This window comes from Amphiura filiformis, chromosome 14, assembly GCF_039555335.1.
Source record: "Amphiura filiformis chromosome 14, Afil_fr2py, whole genome shotgun sequence".
NCBI lineage: Eukaryota > Metazoa > Echinodermata > Ophiuroidea > Amphilepidida > Amphiuridae > Amphiura > Amphiura filiformis.
In genome coordinates this window covers 27,058,196-27,078,610 of record NC_092641.1, presented here as the reverse complement: position 1 = coordinate 27,078,610, position 20,415 = coordinate 27,058,196, and the positions used below count along the sequence as shown (strand labels likewise).

The window sequence follows — 20,415 nt, the reverse complement described above, 5'->3', positions numbered from 1 at the left end:
AGAGGTCACAATAGGTAAAATTGGTGTAAGGGCAGATGCTTTGGTATATCATATTTCATATATCATATTTCATTATTTGATATATCATCTTCATGCCCGAAACATATGTTTTGATAAAATTGACGATTAACCATGTGTTGCGCCACGTATCACGTCCAGTTTGCACCTGTAATGTGGATATTTTTTACATCATTCTTTGGAGGTGTAAATAGTTGCAAATTCGCTACAATCATTTTCTGTACCTAAGTATCAAGTTTGGTGTATTTATGACACCCTATTATCAATGGCGGTGTTGCTTTGAATAGAGCTATACTAGAGTGTATATGTAGTATTACATTTAACTTCATTTTCCCTATATGTATCTCACAGTGGCTGAATCTTTAAGTGCTGCAGATGTGGTTAAGGTATTACTTTTCAATTTATTATTAAATTGATATTGCTTTGATATCGAATATCTCAATTCTCTCATTTCCGACATCCGTTTGATTTAGTATATTTGAGAATTATTTCTTATGAATGAAATTATTTGAGCCGATTTCTAGGTAATTAATTTTTAATTCACATGCTAATCAATTAAAAAAAATTGTTCCCCACACTGGTCTTTTGTAAATTATTTGTAGGATGGTTTTAATATAATTTAAATAACGGGCTATATAAGGCAATGAATTCATCTTTAAAATGTTTGAAACATACGACATTTTAGTAATATTGTCGAAAATATTTGCCAATCTATTTTTGGTAAACATTTTCGGAAAACATTTTGTCAACACTTAATATCATTATATTATAATATTTTACGTATTTTTTTCTGAATGTAGTTAAACTTTCTATACCCTTTATAGCACGATATTTAAACGTGTTCTGCATGTTAACGAAGGAAGTTTTTGAAAAAAAAATCCGCACCAAAAATAACAGCTGGGCAACATCTAGTGTAAAAAAGAAATTGCCGCCTTCGGCGTCGACAAAAAGAACTCCGACCCAAACTTCCAATACCCCACCCTCTTGAAGTCTAATGGTGCGTCCCTTAGACAGGAACATGTTTTATAGTTTTACACTTGCAACAGCTCCATCAGCTCTTTTGGTTTTGTGAACGACGAAGTTAGTTGGACGAACGGAGTGTGCCACAGCAGTCACTCATAGCCATCAAAATTTCAAAACAACGAAAAGAGCAAGTTTTATATAATCCACTGATTGAAATGGTAGCGGTTGAGATATTGTAGAGCTGTGCTGTGAACGAGGCTTTATATTCAAAGTTACAATTCTTGCGGCTATGTTCTGTATATGTTGTAAGCCATTACATTGAATGTTTTGCGATCTGAAAAAAAAAGTTTGCCATACATAATAGCAAATATCCCCGGTAGACCAATGTGATGAATTCCTTCGCATTTTACAAGATTGATATTTTAACACGTAAAGTACATAACGGTCTGACGCTCTGACCCATTGAATTGGGTTATGTGTTGATGGTGATTGGCATATTTCGGTTAAAAAGCGAAAGGCGAAAAGTCACATCGACCTTGTTAAAGAAATTCCTCTTCTCAAAACAGTTTTTGTCAATTTATTTTTTCTTTTCACGATTAAGATGGTAAGTTATCATCGCAAAACAAACCAGTGTACTCTTTAATTAAAAACAAATTTATATTGCTGTTAAGGGCAATTGTAAACAGGGGAAAGAAGAATTACGCACAGGTTATTTTTTTATTTTTCTCGCCACGTTTGCAAGTTAGATAACAGACAAAGACAAAAGTCCGACAATGTTCTCGCATTTGTTTTGCTACACTAATAACAATAAGCATAGATAAACATAGAAAAGGAGATTAATGTAATTGTTTTTTTTCCTCCATTAGTACACAATAAAAATGAAAAAGTCAACAATGTTCGTTTGTTGCTTTTTTTAAGTACAATTATTGCTTTTTGAACTGTATCAATACCACAACGCACAAGGCAACAGAGAATAAAGCCTTAGCATCATATTTTATTCCAGTATCCCCATAAATCTGCGCGTAAGAAAATGGGTCTGAACGATTAATATAATCACTTACTTTATTTGTTATTAACAATGTGCATCATATTTTATAAGCATTTAGCATGTTAAGCAAAATTACAAATGTGGTTTAACCGAATTTCACTAAGGGACGCACCATTAGACTTCAAGGTGGGGGGGGGGGGGGGGGGAGTTTGGCTCGGGAAAAAATTTGCCGCCACATTTTTTAATTTCATGCATTTATGTTAGGTTTTTTTTTTTGGTCCTGTAGTGGGGGAATTTTTTTTCAAAACTTTCTAACCCCCAGCTTGAAGTCTAATGGTGCGTCCCTAATGCATTATGGGAAGAACGTGAAGACATGCACTTCTGCCGTGATGCAATAGTGACTTATAAATCACCTTTAACCCCTAGTACCTCCCTAGATTTGTTATCGGTCATATAAAAACGCCCAGACAACCTAAGCTAATCGTAGATCCATCCTTTGTGCTCATTTTAGCTGTGGCGCCCTCATAGTATGACGTCATAGCGGCACTATGTGATGAATGTTTGTACTTATTTGGTATCATTGGATAGAAGAGACCCATTACTATACCTTGGTACCAAACATAACGGTATATGACATTTATAATTGAAAATTAGGGGGTGCAAACGTTCGAAGTTCGTGTTACAAAATATGGCGCAGTATTTCTGGGGTTAATGCTGACAAATAATAAATTGTGACACAAATCATCAATAATGCCTCCCACTTGAAAATGTTTATTTAAATGATTAAAATCATCAGTACTTCCGAACTAAACGATGAAAAAGATTTTACCTTACCATTTTGGACTATTCTTATTGTTTCTTTAATATCATAATCATTTTATGGGCTCCTGTCAACAAGTTCACCTGCTCAACTTCTACACTAGTGGCATATTTGGCATTTGAATACTTCACTTCAGATATATGCAATAGATTGATATCCGAAGCGATGCAATTCAGTTGAACATCTTGTGGTGTAGGGTCTATTCATGTCGACAAAATATGTTTCTGATTCTGCTTCAATAACATTGGTTTATTTTAAGATGAACATATGCGAAATGACACTTGATCAGTAGAAATAAAATAACAACAACATAGTAGTATATCAGTTTATTATGTTTGCATGACGTATTTGAACTCATCATATGAGACTTATTTAAGTCGGTATAGAATTATATGATCTGTTTTAGTAAAAAGTAATGTCTTTATTACTCTTTTACCAATTTTATAATTGCATGAAGCTATATTCACTCGTCGGTAATATCAGCATATATGCAATGTCATCTCTTTTTCAATAATTCTGCGTATGCCTTTGTACATGAGCCAACCGTTGTTGATCTGTGACTAATCTACACTTTTACTGTAGCATATACGCGAACGCAAGTTCAACGGAAGCGTGCACACGCGTTACGCCTGCGCGCGCAAAATGTGTCATGTCTGGAACACGCTTATAGATTGAGTCCAGTATTTTATACCTTCAAAACACGCCAAAGATGGGTAATACTTAGGAATTTTAATTCCTAAAATCCCAATGCATCGGTATCTAAAGGGAATTTAATATTAGTGTTTAAATATGTTTACAAATCGATTACGAAAAACACATAAACATGGTTTTTACAGTACACTAATCGATTGCCCGGCTGACTTTACCAACAACCAAAATCTTGCCATATTACCCCTTTGCTCACTGACTTGCACTGGCTCCGTATTGAAGACCGCATCGAGTTAAAATTTCTCCTCTGTGTGTATAAGTCACTGAATAAACTCTGTCCCCAGTACATGTCTGGTGGTGAAAAAACCTCGTCTTGGGTCATTAACCACCCGTTCTTGTCACAACTGAACCTTGAGGTCCCTAAGACACATAAATGTGCTGGAGACAGGGTCTTCCCAGTGGCTGGCCCAGAGCTTGAAATAATCTGCCAAATCACATTCATAATTCTCCAACAGTTGAGACCTTCAAATCTGCTCTCAAAACTCATCTGTTTCAGATTTCCTATGTTTACTTTTTCTCGTTTTTTTTTTTTTTTTTGCTTCTTTGTTATTTCTTTTTATTCGCTTTGAATCCAGCGGTAAATGCGCTATATAAGTGTTGGTTAATGTAATGTAATGTAATGTAATGTAATCTAATGTAATCTAATCTAATGTAATGTAATGTAATGTAATGTAATCTAATGTAATGTAATGTAATGTAATGTAATGTAATGTAATGTAATGTAATGTAATGTAATGTAATGTAATGTAATGTAATGTAATGTAATGTAATGTAATGTAATGTAATGATTGAAGCGAACATGTATTTATGTAAAATGTTTAGAAGAACTGATTTTTTCTTTCAAATTAAATTGAGCTTTAAGACATACTTCACATGCTACTTTGCTTGAGTCCCTCGTGAATTAATAGTAACGAACTGGTGTTCATCAATGTCTGCAGGAGCAATTGTGAAAACCTTGGATGATTTCAGATTAGCCCCACAAGAAGTTAACTAACCACTGAATTAATGGTAATGTCCAAATCAATTACAAAATGTAATTACATGTTAGCCTGAGAGGTACAAATCCAATTTTAGGTCACCCATTACGACTCGTTACATTTTAAACCCAATTATACCAAAGGATAAATATCTTTTGCAAATCAATTCCAATAATATTACAGCAATAAAGTGCGTGATCTAGTTTCAATACATTAAACTGAATTTCTTATATTTCAGTCTCCTTTTGGATTAAAAAGAAAAACCTTGACCCCATTAAATTTATTCGAAAAGAATAAATTTCTATTTTTGATTCCAAACGCTGTTTCATATGCTTTTTATTTTAGACGCACAAGTACAAGGGCGGTGTATTGGCACGCTTGCGGTGCAACACAGTACACTGTTGGCTTAAGTTATCGATGGTACGAATGGATACTACTAACATTTCTGTCGCTCGTACTATTTATTTCAAGTTATATTTACAGTCAGTTTTCCTCATTGCTTGTTTTAAGAAGAAGCCGAGCAGACTGGTAAGTAGTAGAGATGACCTAGACTCCCAGAGGTCCGGGATTGAAGTCATAGTCAAGAAGAAATGATTTTTGGAAAGAGCAGTTGTGGAAAAAGAAGTGTCACGTTTTTATCTTGGCAACTGGGGTTTACCTTTGAAAGAATATGTATCTTTGCCTTTTGAATATAAGAACAATTTAATTTAACAATGGTTAAAACATATATCCCAAGGAATTTGGGACAATGGTTTGATCCAATTTAGTTTCGATTTCTACAGGCCATTGTAAGTCAACGATTGGAAAGAGAGACATATGTATTTATAAGTTGTATTGCATTTTTCTATGTTATGACAATGGGTTGATATGAATCAAAGCCAGCAGAAAAAAAAGCCTTTGAAAGATATATGTGATGCGATCAAACAAATTCAGTCGGAACTCGGAAATATTGATTTTGAGATATAGCCAAACAAAGGTAATGTTTCCTCTTGTTTCCTTTTGTTTTGGAAACTCTTTAATTGTTTATATCTTTGTGGAACTGGTTGTTCAATTTTAATGGGGTTTACTGCAAAATGCAGCTTTTGAATTCTTTTTACTATCCTATAAGAAACTAAAAATATAATATTTCCGAGTTCCGACTGATTTTGCTTGATCGCATCACATATATTCCATACAAAAATTTAGAATCAGTGGTCTAATACCCGTGGTACTTTAATATCATAGCACATGTTTTAGAAACAAATGATTATTTAATCAATAAATGCCTGTTTGACCTTGCTCAGTGTCAGGTATTCAGACAAATATATTGCTATGATGGGTTTCTCAAAGTTGAAAAATTGCATAACATTTAGATTATACGGGGTACAAAAAAGCAAATTATCTCTAAAACTAGATAATGTTGACATGCTCTTATTTGTTATTTTTGGTCTGATATTTTGAAAAGGTCTTTCTACTTCTAAGCTGAATATTTTAAAGTGAAATAATTATACCATATATCGAGCTGCATGAGTCACGTTAAAAGTTGTTTTGACGGAAGTTAAATTATTTGACGTCACGGTGATGTTGTTGAATCGAATAATATCCACTAACTGGTCAATTATAGACAATTGGTCTGCATGTTGTACAGATACATAAAACAATCGAAGATTATCATATAGTTCAGTTTAGTTACCTTAGCCAAATAGCAGTTGGCTAAAGTCCTCTTTCTTTTAAGTTCTTAATCTTCTTTCTTCTTTTCTATCAATCGTATAACGAGCCATTGTAGAGATAAGCGTTCGTAAATCTTACTATAACCATGCACAGCAAAAATACCGTTTGAAATGTCGCTGTTTAAAACGATGTTGTTAAAACTTTGAACAACATTTTTTAAAAGACAGTCCTTGAATTTTAAACAGCGTGTGTTTAATTCATGAATAATACCAAAAAAGAAACTTTTAAACAACGTTGTTTAAAAAGATCGAATTTTGTAAAAGAGGGTTTCCTTCCTTAAAATCAGGGTCAGATTGATCATCATGGCGGATGACTATGTGATTGACTTGCTCCAAAAGTGGGAAATGCCAGACCTAATTGATACATTTAGAGGGAAGTGTTTGGTTTAAATATTGTTTGATGTGATAGAGTAATGTATTACAGTAAGCAAAAGAATTAAGGTAGCAGTTGTATATTCTAAATAAAGACAAATGTGTCAAAATTAAAACAAGCAGCCAATGCCTGTACTTTTTAACTCTGATTTAAGACCGTATTTGTTGAAATTGGTTGAGAATTAAAGAAACAGTAGTCCAAAACCTGACGAAGATACAAAATAAAAAGTTGCACTTTTGTGTTCTAATCAATGAAAGCACGATGCTAGTTTTTCGTGTAGCGCTAGTTATCTTGTTCCCGTACGCTTTGTGTACGAATCAATAGGACATGAAATGTGGCAAACTGCAACTTTTATATTTGCATCTTCCTTGGGTTTTTGGATCATCGTGTCTTTATTTCTTGGACAATGTCAACGAATGAGGTCTTAAAATCTGAGCTGAAAGATGCAGCTATTGGCTGTTGGTTCCAATTATGACATGTTTGCCTTTGTTTAGGATATACAGGCGGTGAACGCAACTGGCACCTTAATTTTTTTGGCTTACTGTATATGAACACACAGTTTTCTAAATAATCTTATCACCATTTTGAAAACTTATTTCAGTTACTGGGGTGTTACAAAACAAAAAGTGCGTGATTACAAACAAACGAAAGCAAAACACAACACTGGTATTAACACCTACATACAGACTCTCCAAGCCGAGTATTTGAACATCGAAAAAAGAAAATTCAACACACAATGAGGATAAATAACACTGTGTTAACACACGTGCACTCTAATTTAATAAAGTGCAATCTTTATAACCTTAGGAATACTTAGGTTGATGAAAATTAAATATATTCATATTTAATATAATTATGTTATTTGATTGTTTATTTTAAATCTAAAACGCAAAATCTACAAAAGCAAAGTTTGAAACAACGACCTTGAAAAGGGTCAAACGTTTAATAATCATCCATTTCAATTACTATTCTTGATGTCCTTATTGGGAACCATTACCATCGACCACAGACAAAAGTATATCATTGCCGATAAAGGTAAAAATATGATTACATTTTGTCACAAAAATACTTCTAAATATATATCTACGGTAACTAAACCCATACTATTTCATTAAAGAATTAATCTAAAGCACTCAACCTTTCTAGTTATTACTATAATTGGTCAAATGATACGATATATTCTACTGAAATCGTCATCAAGGATGCATTTACATGTAATTACTCATTTGTCACCGACCTCATTCAATCAAAACACATCTTAAGTTGCAGATTTGACACAAATATATGTATAACAACATGCCAAAGACAATTATGAAGTAAAGATATACCCAATATCATCTAATGCTAATGAACTTACAGAATCATTGAATAAATATATCGTATACATCCAGATATTGTCTGATATCTCTGACTAGGAAAAATAATATGTTGGCCAATATGGGGATTTGTGTTTATTTGTTGTCTTATTTAATTGTAACACTTTGGGTTAGTAAATTGTTCTTTCTTTCTCAATATTGTGTTGTTTTTTATGACTGGACGTCGAAGTCAATAATGTATTAGGACTCGCATTCTCTCTATGGAAAATCATTCCACAGTTTCTGGACACAAAGCAGAAGAAAGAAATCGTTGATCTATTGCATCTGTTATATACTTGCATAATGTCCACCGCTAGTTTTGAATAATGTTATCCAAAATCCTGCATAATTTTACGCAATATTTTTATTTTTGATGTAGGTTTAAATGCAAACCTAACAATAATAGATCAGATTTATAGTTAATGATGTGAGATCTTCTGAAGCACGTAGAAAAGTTACTGCTATTAAGTAATTTTATGTATTCAAGCGAAACATCCAATGACGCCATTCTACAATTCCACAATCTCGAAGAGAGAAATACTGCGTCATAGTCAAGTCTCTAACGATACACGATTGCAATTTGATCAATACAATCGATGAGCTTACAAAAATGATCATGTTAAAATATTAATCTGTAGCGTTTTCTCCTGCATTTACACCATACATTGTGTTCATTTGATCAATATTTCTAGGCAAAACATCATAGTGCAGATGGCAGACCCTTCCAATTTCTGGCCATGTTAGGACAAAATTCGCACCCGTGAACGGACTTTCAATATCAAAGTTCAGTTCCAGCAAAAAAAAAACATACGAGCCTAATTAACCTTAATTGGATTGATAAAATAAATAAAATAAATTTTCGGAATTTATATAGCGCTTTTTCCAGAGGATTCAAAGCGCTGTAATTTCGCTGCGTGGTGAATCATCACAATCAGATCGCATCAACTAGGCTAGTTGCAGCCGAACCCGGCGCAAACCTATCCGCACTTAGATTGTAACATCCACCCATTTTCTGCAGCTCCCCAAATTCCATTGGGTGAAGGAAGTTTTTGATAACGAAACAACTAATCACCGATTTTGAAAGCAGGAGGAAACCGGAGATCCCGGAGAAAACCTGCGAGAGCGAGCATGGATCGGGATAAACCAAATGCACATGAGTCCTTGGGCCGCGCCGGGGCTTGAACCCGGGACCGCAGTGGTGCAAAGCGAGGGAATTACCGCTGCGCTAACTCGCCCTTAGACATAAGCTGATTTGTATGCTAGGACACATGTTTACGGCTACTAAAAGTCAATCAAATTTAATACAGATCTCACTTACGATGACCTGATGCCGGCACAACACCTGCTCACGAATAGAGAATACGTTTGAGATGAGGGAGAGTAGCGTCACTCGCGGCAGTGAGAGGTCTACATTCTACACCGTGTGAAATTTATCGGTTAAAATAGGGCAGGAAAGAATGATAAGCGACCGTTCAATGGGATATTTGAGGGAGAATTCGAAACCTGTTGGAGTTTTGAGGGGATGGGTCTCATTTTTTTTTTTTTGGCCACCAGGAGGAATATTAAGTTTTAAATAGATGAATATGGGAAACATAGGGTATACATTGAGCGGATGCTGAATTTTTGTTTGCTTATTTCTCCGATTATTGAACAGTCCCTTATTGTGAAAATCGGGCATTTTCCCTTCATTCGTAACACAAACTTTATTAACCTGCCGTGACCCAAATCCCAAATCCCACTATGGGGTGGGGGATTCTCAAACATTTAGGAGAACTCAGTCTCCTGGTGCCACCGTGCACAGCATTTCCCTTAGCAACGACCAGGTGTTCACCTGATACAAGCATCCGATCCTAGACACTTTAATTATCAGGAAATCTGATGATTCAATAAAAAACAGTGGTGTACAGAAACCCACGCAAACGATCCGAAACCCAAATTAAACTGGAAATATTCTCTTTATCACAGAAAACAGGATTTGTCTGTAGAATTCTAATCACCCAAACTGTGGAAATAATACAAGAAGATGACCGTTTACCTGTTACCATTGTAGTTATCTTGACTAACATATCTATGTTTATATCAAACTCTAGAACATAATTGGACAATGTCAACTCATCTCAGAAGACACCAACGTGTTTTGTAGATCGTGGTCGATATAAAAAAAAAGGAAATGTGAAACGGCGATTTTTACGAACGGCAAGATACGTCACTATTAAAAACACGTGTAAATGAACGGCTTTTAGAAAATAAGTCGCTATGTGAAACGAAAAATTTGAATTAACCCACATGTGACCATGCTATTTTATAGGTTAGGAAAATGTCAAAAATGTCGAAAGCGTCACTATATGATACGGCCGACGATATGAATATGCTAAATAGAATGATGTCTGCAATACTAATTATATAGATTCGCTGAGGACGAAGAACACTCGTCGACTATTCGGCAGTATCAATGGCAAGGTATGTAGGCTACAATAAAATATCACGTTTCAGAAATATTTTTGCCAAGAAGATAGTGTTGATATTGAATGTTATCAAATTTTTAATGCACTGGTGTGTTTTGTTACAACATCTTGAGTCAGGCAAGCAAACATAACACATTAAATGAGGAAACAGAATATCAAGGTAAAATGTCATTTGAAACAAACACGAAAGTTGATATGAAATCAACTCGTTTGAAATTTCATTTTCTGCGAACAAAAATAAATAGTGTGAGAAAAATACGCTAACATTGTTGTGACTCGTGGCATCTCTGTATAAAACATCCAAAAACATTGTTGCAGGACTAGCTCTTGGTTGAAAAGTGATTATAATATTATCAACGATCTGATAATATCAAAATAATAATTTGAAACGGGAAATAATAATAACTTTTATTTAATTTGTTTGTATACATTAATATCATCTCTCATCGTTGGAACATTCTATCCCCACACTTGACATGTGATGTTTTTCTTGTGTAATGTTTACTAATATGGCAGCCGACACCAATAATCAGATCTTGATAGTTCTTTGTCCCTGGAGGAAATTTATACGGACGTCGAATTCATAAACCATACTCAACATACGCACGCCCGTGCTCGGCAATAGAAACAGATTAGTTCGATCTTTCGATCGATCATCGATGCTTGGTCGATCATTATTATTTACAAAATTAATTAATTGACTTTTGAATGTTTACCTCTACTGATATTGACCAATATAATTATTAAACATTAATCCCAATTGATTAGTTGATAGTTCGTTAACAGCAAACATCGAAGCAGCATCGAACCAATTTGATTTTGATTTTGACAATTATTTTAAATAAAAAGAAAACAAAACATGAGTTATTATTGTGATATGGTATTTTTTTTCACTTATGAATTCATGATACCGTAAGGGGTGGTAAAATGATTATGTGTACCCGTGGTGAGTTATAGGAGCGAAAAGCAAAACTCTTTTTGGTAGGCCTCAAAGAGATATCAAGGAGGGTAGAAAGGGGGAGCAAGATAATTTAAGGATATATATTGTGGGTAAATGTCTATATACGTTCTAAAAAGGCATATTATAATGATATATATTCTACGTTCTAAAAAGGCATGTAATGATAGATTTGATTGTTATTAAGGGAATGAAACAACTACTACGCAATGTTTTTTGGGTCAACCAAATTCGTTTGTTCGCTGTTAGCACAGACCAGGGTATGTGCTGTTAGCCCCATTCAAAATAGAACATAGCTGAAGTGAATGCAATATTTACATACATTCCAGTACACGTCTGTTGGGAACATGATTCATTCGCACTGCATACGCATCATATGTCACCAAAGTATTCACGTTAATATCTCGACGGTGATAACAAAACCAATTAATATAGGTTTGAATGTTTAATATTAAGGTCAAGTGAAATAATTAAATTTTCTTGTTTTTGTTTCAGTATGGAATCGTAGTTATATTTCTTTCTTTTTCTCTTCACGATTATGTTGGAGGGTTACACTTGAGATATATGTTATACTAGATACGTAGGTGTCTTGTGATAGATGAGCTGGCATTGCCCTCAAGAAATTGTGCCCTTTTTTCAGCAAAGGATATTTGAGTCATTCCCGTCGTCACATGGTTAGTTTGATTTAGTCAACTTAGTGTTGTAAAGTTTGACATGTGTAACTAGGTAAATAATTGGAGTGAAAAACTTGTCGGTATGGAGATGGTCGAAAGGGGAAACAAGATAATTTTAAAGTATTTCTGGGTATCAGTTCTATATATAAGACGTTCTAAAAAGGCATATAAAGACAAAGGGGCAGAAATGATAGATTCGAGTGTTATTAAATTAAGGGAATCTAACAACGACTACGCAGTATTTTTTGGAATAACCTAATCTTTTCATACATTTCAGTACAAGCATGTTGAAAACCTGATTCATTTGCACAGCATACGCGTCATATGTCACCTAAGCATTCCTGTTAATATCTCCAAGGTGAAAACAAAATCAATTGATAAAGACTTGAATGTTGAATATTAAGGGGTGGTGCAACAATTATGTGTACCCCCGGGGGTGAATTATAGGGGGGGCAAAGATTTTTTGGCAGGCTAAAAGGGGGGGCAAGCATTTTTGGCAGGTCGAAAGGGGGGTCAAGCGATTTTTGGCAGGTCGAAAGGGGGGGGGCAAGCAATTTTTGGCACAGATATTTTGGGCACCTTTTCTATATTACGCCCTAAAAAGGCATAGGAAAATGTTACGAACACGTTCAAATATGCAAAATTTCCTGCTCGCTGCGCTCGCATTATATGATAAGACAATTTAAGGTTTTAAATTCGGGTTCCCCAAAATCTTGCATGTGTAAGGGGGGGCAAAGATTTTTGGCACGTCAAAGGGGGGGCAAAGGTTTTTGGCACGTCGAAAGGGGGGGGGGGCAAAGATTTTTTTGCACAGCCAAAGGGGAGGGGGCAAGGGATTTTTGGCAGACCATTTTGAGAAGTTCACCACCCGGGGGTACACATAATTATTGCACCACCCCTAAGGTCAAGGGAGGAAACAATTAAGTTTTCTTGTTTGTGTTTCAGTATGGAATAGTAGTTATATTTCCTTTTTTGATATCGACCACGATCTACAAAACTCTCTTATCGATTATGTCGGTGTGTTCCACTTGAGAGATCCGTTTTAGTAGATACGTTGGTGTCTTGTGATAGATGAGTTGAGATTGCCCTCAAGAATGTTTGGCATGCTCGTCGTCACATGGTTAATTTGATTTAGTCCACTTATTGTTCTAAAGTTTGACATACGCGTGAATACCCTGGTGATTTATTGGAGTGAAAAGCGTTTTGGTACGCCTCAAAGAGATATCAAGGAGATGGTCGAAGGGGGGGGCAATTTTAGGGCACTTCTGGGTATTATTTCTATATACTGTAAGACGTTCTAAAAAGGCATATAAAAACAAAAGGGCAAAAATGATAGATTCGAGTGTTATCAAATTTAGAGAATGCAACAACGACTACGCAGTAGTTTCATGAACAACCAAATCTTTACATACATTTCAGCACACGCATGTTGAAATCATGATTAATTCGCACTGCATGCGCGTCATATGTCACCTAAGTGTTCATGTTAATATCTCTACGGTGAAAACAAAACCAATTAATATAGGTTTGGATGTTGAATAGTAAGGTCAAGTGAGGGCACAATTAAGTTTTCTTGTTTGTGTTTCAGTATGGAATAGTAGTTATATATCCTTTTTTGATATTGACAACGATCTACAAAACTCTCTTAACGATAAAGATGTTGTGTTCTACTTGAGCGATATGTTTTATTCGATACGTTGGTGTTTAATGATAGATGAGTTGACATTGCCCTCAAGAAAGTTTGTACTTGTCCAGCAAAGGATATTTGAGTCATCCTCATCGTCACATGGTTAATTTGATTTCGTCTCCTTATATTTTCTAAAGTTTGATATAGACATAGAGTTCTCGAATTTGATACGTAAGTCAAGATAGCTAAAATTTATGGTAACAGGTAAACGGTCATCTTCTTGCATTATTTCCACAGTATGGGGATTAGAATTCTACTGACAAATCCTGTTTTCTGTGATAAAGAGAATATTTCAAGTTTAATTTGGGTTTCGGATCGTTTGCGTGGGTTTCTGTACACCACTAGTTTTATTGAATCATCAGATTTCCTGATAATTAAAGTGTCTAGGATCGGATGATTGTATCTGGTGAACACCTGTTCATTGCTAAGAGAGATGCAGTGCATGGTGGTACCAGGAGTCTATATTAATTTTGTTTGAGACCCATGCATGTCCAATTTTTACAGTAAGGGACTGTACAATATTTAATCAGAGAAATAAACAAAAAATCGACACACATCGGCTTCTGCTCATTAATGTGGATTGTTTTTCCAAATACCATCCATTTATACCTTAACATTCCTCCTGATGGCCCTAAGAAAAAATGAGACCAACCCCTCAAGACCCCAATAGGTTTCGAATTATCCCTCAAATATCCCATTGAACGGTCGCTTATCATTCTTTCCTGCCCGATTTCAACCGATACATTTCACACGGTGTAGGATGTAGATCTCTCACTGCCGCGAGTGACACCACTCTCCCTCATCTCAAACGTATTCCCTATTCGTGAGCAGGTGTTGCGCCGGCATCGGGTCATCGTAAGTGAAATCCGTATTAAATTTGATTGACTTTTAGTAGCCGTGAACATGTGTGCTAGCATACAAATCAGCTTATGTCTATCAAACCAATGTTAATTAGGCTCGTATCGTAAGTTGTTTGCTGGAACTAACTTTGATATTGAAAGTCAGTTAACGGGTGAGAAGGGCCTGCCATCTGTACTATGATGTTTTGCCTAGGAATTTTGATTAAAAGAAATTAAATGAGGGAAAAAAACGCTACACATTAATATTTTAGCATACTAATCGATATTATTGGTCAAATTACAAGCGGTCATCACTAGCGACTTGACTATGACGCAATATTACTCTCTTCAAGATCGTTGAATTTTCGAATGGCTTCATTGGGCGATTGGCTTGAATACATGATACATATCATTCACTTAAGGGAAGGGATATGAACGTTTGGACATTATTTATTGTGGGACATTAGAGCACATCAGACATATCGAATTGCATTCTGAATACGAAGAATGTCCTTCTGATATCAAATAATTTTGATTTTTGAAATTCGCAATGTAATACACATTTTATGGCAAATGATTAAAATTGATAATTTTGATACTTAACAGAACTCGAAGTAAATGTTATAAATCTGATGATTTATACTTAAAGTGTATGTAGGTGAAATGAAAAGCCGACGATCAATTGAAACTTTTAACCTTTCGTATTGAAGATATGGATTTGTTTTCCAAAACACCCAAAAATTGGTCTTTTTGGGAAAAAATCCATATCTTCAATATGAAAGGTCCAAATTTTCAATTGATCTTCGGCTTTTCCTCCCAGCCACATACACTTAAAGAATATATCATTAGATTTATAAAACTTACTTCGAGGACTGTTATATATCAAAAATGTGAAAAATATCAAATTCTAATAATTTGTCATAAAATTTGTATTATATCGTGAATTTCAAAAATTAAAATTATTTGATATCAGAAAGACATTTTCGTATTCACAATGCAATTCGATATGTCTGTTGTGCTCTCATGTCCCACAAAAAAATACTGTTGAGACGCTCAAAAACGCTCACATCACTAACTATAATTCTGACCGATTATTATTAGTTTTGCATTTAAACCTGCATCGAAAATAGAAATATTGCGTAGAGGTATGCAGGATTTTGGCTAACATTGTTCAAAACTAGCAGACACTCTAAACAATCACGCCCTCAATAGCGGTTCATGTTGACTATTAAAGGAAGCAGTCAGATGTAATGAGTTGCCAGTCTGATGAAACCACAAGTGTAGTGGTGAAATGTCACTAAAAATGTGAGTTTGACATCTTCATTTTTCTTGGATTTGCATAAAACGAACAATGTTAACAGCCATTGAAATATGTTGTAAAATAATTAATTACATAATTCTAACATGATCTAACATTTTAATCAACATCATCTTATGAAAATGGCAACTGATTATTTGATTAGATTGCACGTGCTCTTGCCCAAAAGTATGTAAGAGAAACTCCCATTGGTGGGCAAGTTTTAATTGTATGTTGTTTAAATACCAAGGTTGTGAGAGTAACAGGTTGAACACCACCAGTACTGTTTTTTTTTGGGGGGGGTAGGGAGGTTGAACGAAAATCAACTAGATTCTGATCGGTTTTGCCCAAAAATGATTTCCGACCGACCTTTGAAGATTCCATTCAAACTTATGATTTCGATATTAGCGAAATGTTAATAATAAATGTTATAATCCTTTTTCAACCAAGAGTTAGTCCTGCAACAATGTTCTCATGTTTTTGGATGTCTGAAACAGAGATGGCACGAGAGATTTCACGCACTATTCATTTTGTTCGCAGAAAATGAAGTTCCAAACGAGTTGATTTCATATCAACTTTCATGTTTGTTTCAAATGACATTTTACCTTGATATTCTATTTCCTCATGTAATGTGTTATGTTTGCTTGCCTGACTCTGGATGTTGTAACAAAACACACAATTGCATTTCAAATTTGGTAACATTCAATATCAACACTATCTTCATGGCAAAATGTTTCTGAAACGTGATATTTTATTGTACATACCTTGCCATTGATAATGCCGAATAGTCGACGATTGTTCTTCGTCCTCAGCGAGTCTATGTAATGAGTATTGCAGACACCATTTTATTTAGCATTTCATATTATCGGCCGTAACACAGTAGTGACGAATGACTTTTTTGACATTTTCCTAACCTAAATTAATTAAATGGTCATATTTGGTTTATTTCAAATAGCTCGTTTCACATAGCGACTTATTTGCTAAAAGCCATTATTTTTCCAGGCATTCCTAAATATCGCCGTTTCACATAGCGACGTATTTTCAGTCGTATCTGTATTTTTGGGTAAAATCAGTGTTTTCACCGTTTTACATACTGACGCATTGTGTCACATTGAAATATAACGGTGAACGGTGTTATTTGCGTTGTTATCTCACAATGTTTATTTTTACATACTAACGTATTAGTTTCTTTTACGAATTTGCAAATAAAGTGAAGCATCTATGACTAAAACAGCATTTATATTAACTTTATTAATGTTTTCTATAGACTGGAATGGTTTTCGTTCAACTAGATGGTACATTTTAGGAGTACTGAACCAACAATTGTATCAAAAACTTCAATGCCGTTTTTCTCGAAATACGCATTTTCCAGATACGTCACTATGTGATACGGCCGACGATAAAATATATTCATTATAGTATAAGAAAGTTTAACTTACGTCTCACGACTAAATGTTCAGAGCTGTGGTAGCCTGCGGCTTGCATCCACAAGCCTTCGGAGCCACTGGTTTATTCCGTGGTCGTCACGTGACCGCTGGTGTTTCTCGGGTCACATGACTTGATGATGTTGTCATAGCTGAGAGGGAGGATGTGCCTGCCCTGGTCCCTGTTGAGGTTGCAGTCTCGTCTCTTGATGTGAATGGCTTCGCGCACTCCCCTACGGTACCAGTCACTTTCGCGGTCCAACACACGGACATTGTCCCAATCAATGCGGTGCTTAGCCCTCATAGGGTGCTCTCCAACCGGAGAGCTAGGTCTTTCATGTTCCTTGAGTCTATTTCGTAGAGGGCGGGCACTCTCACCAACATAGGTGGAATCACAGTCAGCACATTGGAGGCCGTATACCGCACCTGATTTATCCAATTTGTGTGTGGGATCTTTTGGTGACACCAGTAAAGAACGGAGTGAGTTCTGTGGCTTAATATGAGTTGTTATGTGATGAGATTTGAACAGACGTTGCAGGCTTTCAGTTACTCCCTCCGCGTAAGGGAGAGTCACGCTGCCTTTGTTGGGGTGATCAGTGTTCTTGTTACGACTGCTGCGCCTGTTGCTGTTAATGCTGTTGTTTGCTGTGTCCCAGGCCCACTTACGGTAACCACATATAGCAAGAGATTTGCGGATACCGGTTATCTCCTCTTTCTTGTCGTCCTCTGTAGTTACAATGGTGTTAGCCCTGTCAACTAAAGTCCGCACCACACCTAGTTTGTGCTGGAGAGGGTGGTGGGAGGAGAAACTCAAATACTGGTTGGTGTGCGTGCTTTTGCGGTATACTTGAAATTTGAGTGAGCCATCAGGAGCGCGTTTCACCAGAACATCCAACATAGCGAGTTGACCGTCGTCCTCGCGTTCCATAGTGAATTTGATCGAGGGGTGGAGAGAGTTGATATGGTTTGTGAAGGCTGTAACTTCCGATTTCTTAATGATAACGACAGTGTCGTCGACGTACCTCCCCCAAAATCGCGGCGGATTGGGATAATATGATAGTGCCTTTTTCTCAAAGTCTTCCATGAAGAATTCCGCGATAATTGGGGAAACTGGTTGGCCCATCGCCGCACCTTCCACCTGAGCATAGAATTCGTTGTTGTACTGAAAGTAGGTGGAGGTGAGAACATAACGAAGAAGACCAGTTATGTGATTGACAGTCATATTGGTGCGTTGGCCCAGCGAGGCATCACTTTGTAAACGCGATTCAATGATGTTGATAGTTTCGTTGATAGGTGTGCAAGTGAAAAGAGCTGTGACGTCATAGCTCACTAATTGTTCATCCGGCTGAACAACAAAGTCTTCTAATTTTGTGACTAAGTCCTTGCTATTGTGGATGTGGTGCTCTGTGTTACCAATAAGCGGCGAGATTATTTCGGCAACATATTTGGAAGCGTTGTATGCGATGGAACCACGACAAGCAACTATAGGTCGGAGAGGGGCGTTAGTTTTGTGGACTTTTGGCAAGCCATAAAACTTTGGAACCTCTTCTGCGGTAGGGTATAACTGTTTATACTTCAACTCCTCAATACCACCATCGTCTCTGATCGATTTGAGCATATTGACTAATTTAGTCTTGTTCTTATTGGTAGGGTTTGATTTGAGTTTACAGTAAGTCTTGGTGTCGTCAGTAAAGTATCAGCTTTACTTTTGTAATCGACAGTATTCAACACGCAAACTGCTCGGCCCTTATCTGCTGGTAGTACCATTATGTCTTTATTGGCTTTTAACGACTTGATTGCGTTACGTTGCTCGCGCGTGACATTGCTCTTAGGTGGTTTAGCCACTTGAAGTAAATCACTTGCTTTATTCCTGATCTCTTCAGCCTCGGCGGTATTGATTCCGATATGCCTTACTGCGGATTCAACTGCAGTGATCATGTCATCGACCGGTACTTTATCAGGGCTAACACTAAAATTTAACCCAAGTTTCAGCACACTTTCTTCATGTTCAGAAATGTTATGGTCAGATAGATTAATGACCCATTTGCTGGTTACCTGATCAATTTCATCATTAGAAATGATTACATCGTTACTAGCTGCAGTGGATTGTTTAGCTTCGCGTTTTGCAACCAAATCGGCGAATTTCTTCTGCTGTCTCGGTTTACAAATGTTCGCCTCTGCGAGAGCGGACTTATGGGTGAAATGAACTCGTCGGCAGAGTGCTACACTATCGTAAGTGCAATAGAATGTAATAGCTGCCTTTTGTAAAACACCTATTGTTTGCAGCACAATCCCCTCATTGTAAAGTGTTGATGTTCTGTATTACTTGCCCGATGCCCACTAAGCTAACCCAAGATATCACCTTTACATGTAGTACATGTAGTTGGGTGTTTTTCTAGTGTTATTGGTTAAAAGTAAGTACATTTATTGAAATGTTGCAAATGGCAGCTATTACATTCTACTGCACTTACGATAGTGTAGCACTCTGCCGACGAACTAGTTCATCGTATCTATCGCTAGGTAGGTGAGTAAACAAAAAATCCTCAACATCCAATTTCTGGTCTTTGAGTTGGTGAATACGGTAATTAATTTGCCGAATTCTTTCAGAAAGTAAAGACTTTTCAGCTTCCCTGAGAATATTCTGCGCTTTGTGTCCATGCATAGATGATTTGAGGCGAATACTACGCGGAAAGATATCTCGGTGTTTGCAATGGAGGCTGAAGTGTACGTGGCACGAAAACCGGGAGATCTGGCGTTCCAATTTCTCAAGTTCACGGAATTTCTTAAGGCATTCTCTGCCGTAATCATAATCGAGCCGGGAGTGTATATTACTTAACCGTCGTGGATAATATTCATTATCTAGTGTTTTATTGCCGGCGCCGTGAGTAAAACATGTGCATAGTTCAATTTGTAAGGGTCTATACTACATGTATAATATGACAGCCGACACCTGAAATGAAAATGTTTCGTTTCAAGGGAGACAAGAATCAGATCTTGATAGTTCTTTGTCTCTGGAGGAAATTTATACAGATGTCGAATTCATAAACCATACTCAACATACGCACGCCAGTACAATAGAAACAAATTAGTTTGATCTTTCGACCGATCATCGATGCTTGGTCGATCATTATTATTTATAAAATTAATTAATTGAATTTTG

The 20,415-nt window shown here is 36.2% G+C and overlaps 1 protein-coding gene across 1 annotated transcript; it reads right to left on the bottom strand.

Annotated features, from left to right (window-relative positions):
* Positions 1–17,340: 17,340 nt before the first annotated feature.
* LOC140169327 (uncharacterized) lies at positions 17,341–18,873 on the bottom strand. Its single transcript, XM_072192584.1, has one exon. It carries the CDS (start codon positions 18,871–18,873, stop codon positions 17,341–17,343), a length of 1,533 nt encoding a protein of 510 aa, XP_072048685.1.
* Between the last annotated feature and the right edge of the window lie 1,542 nt (positions 18,874–20,415).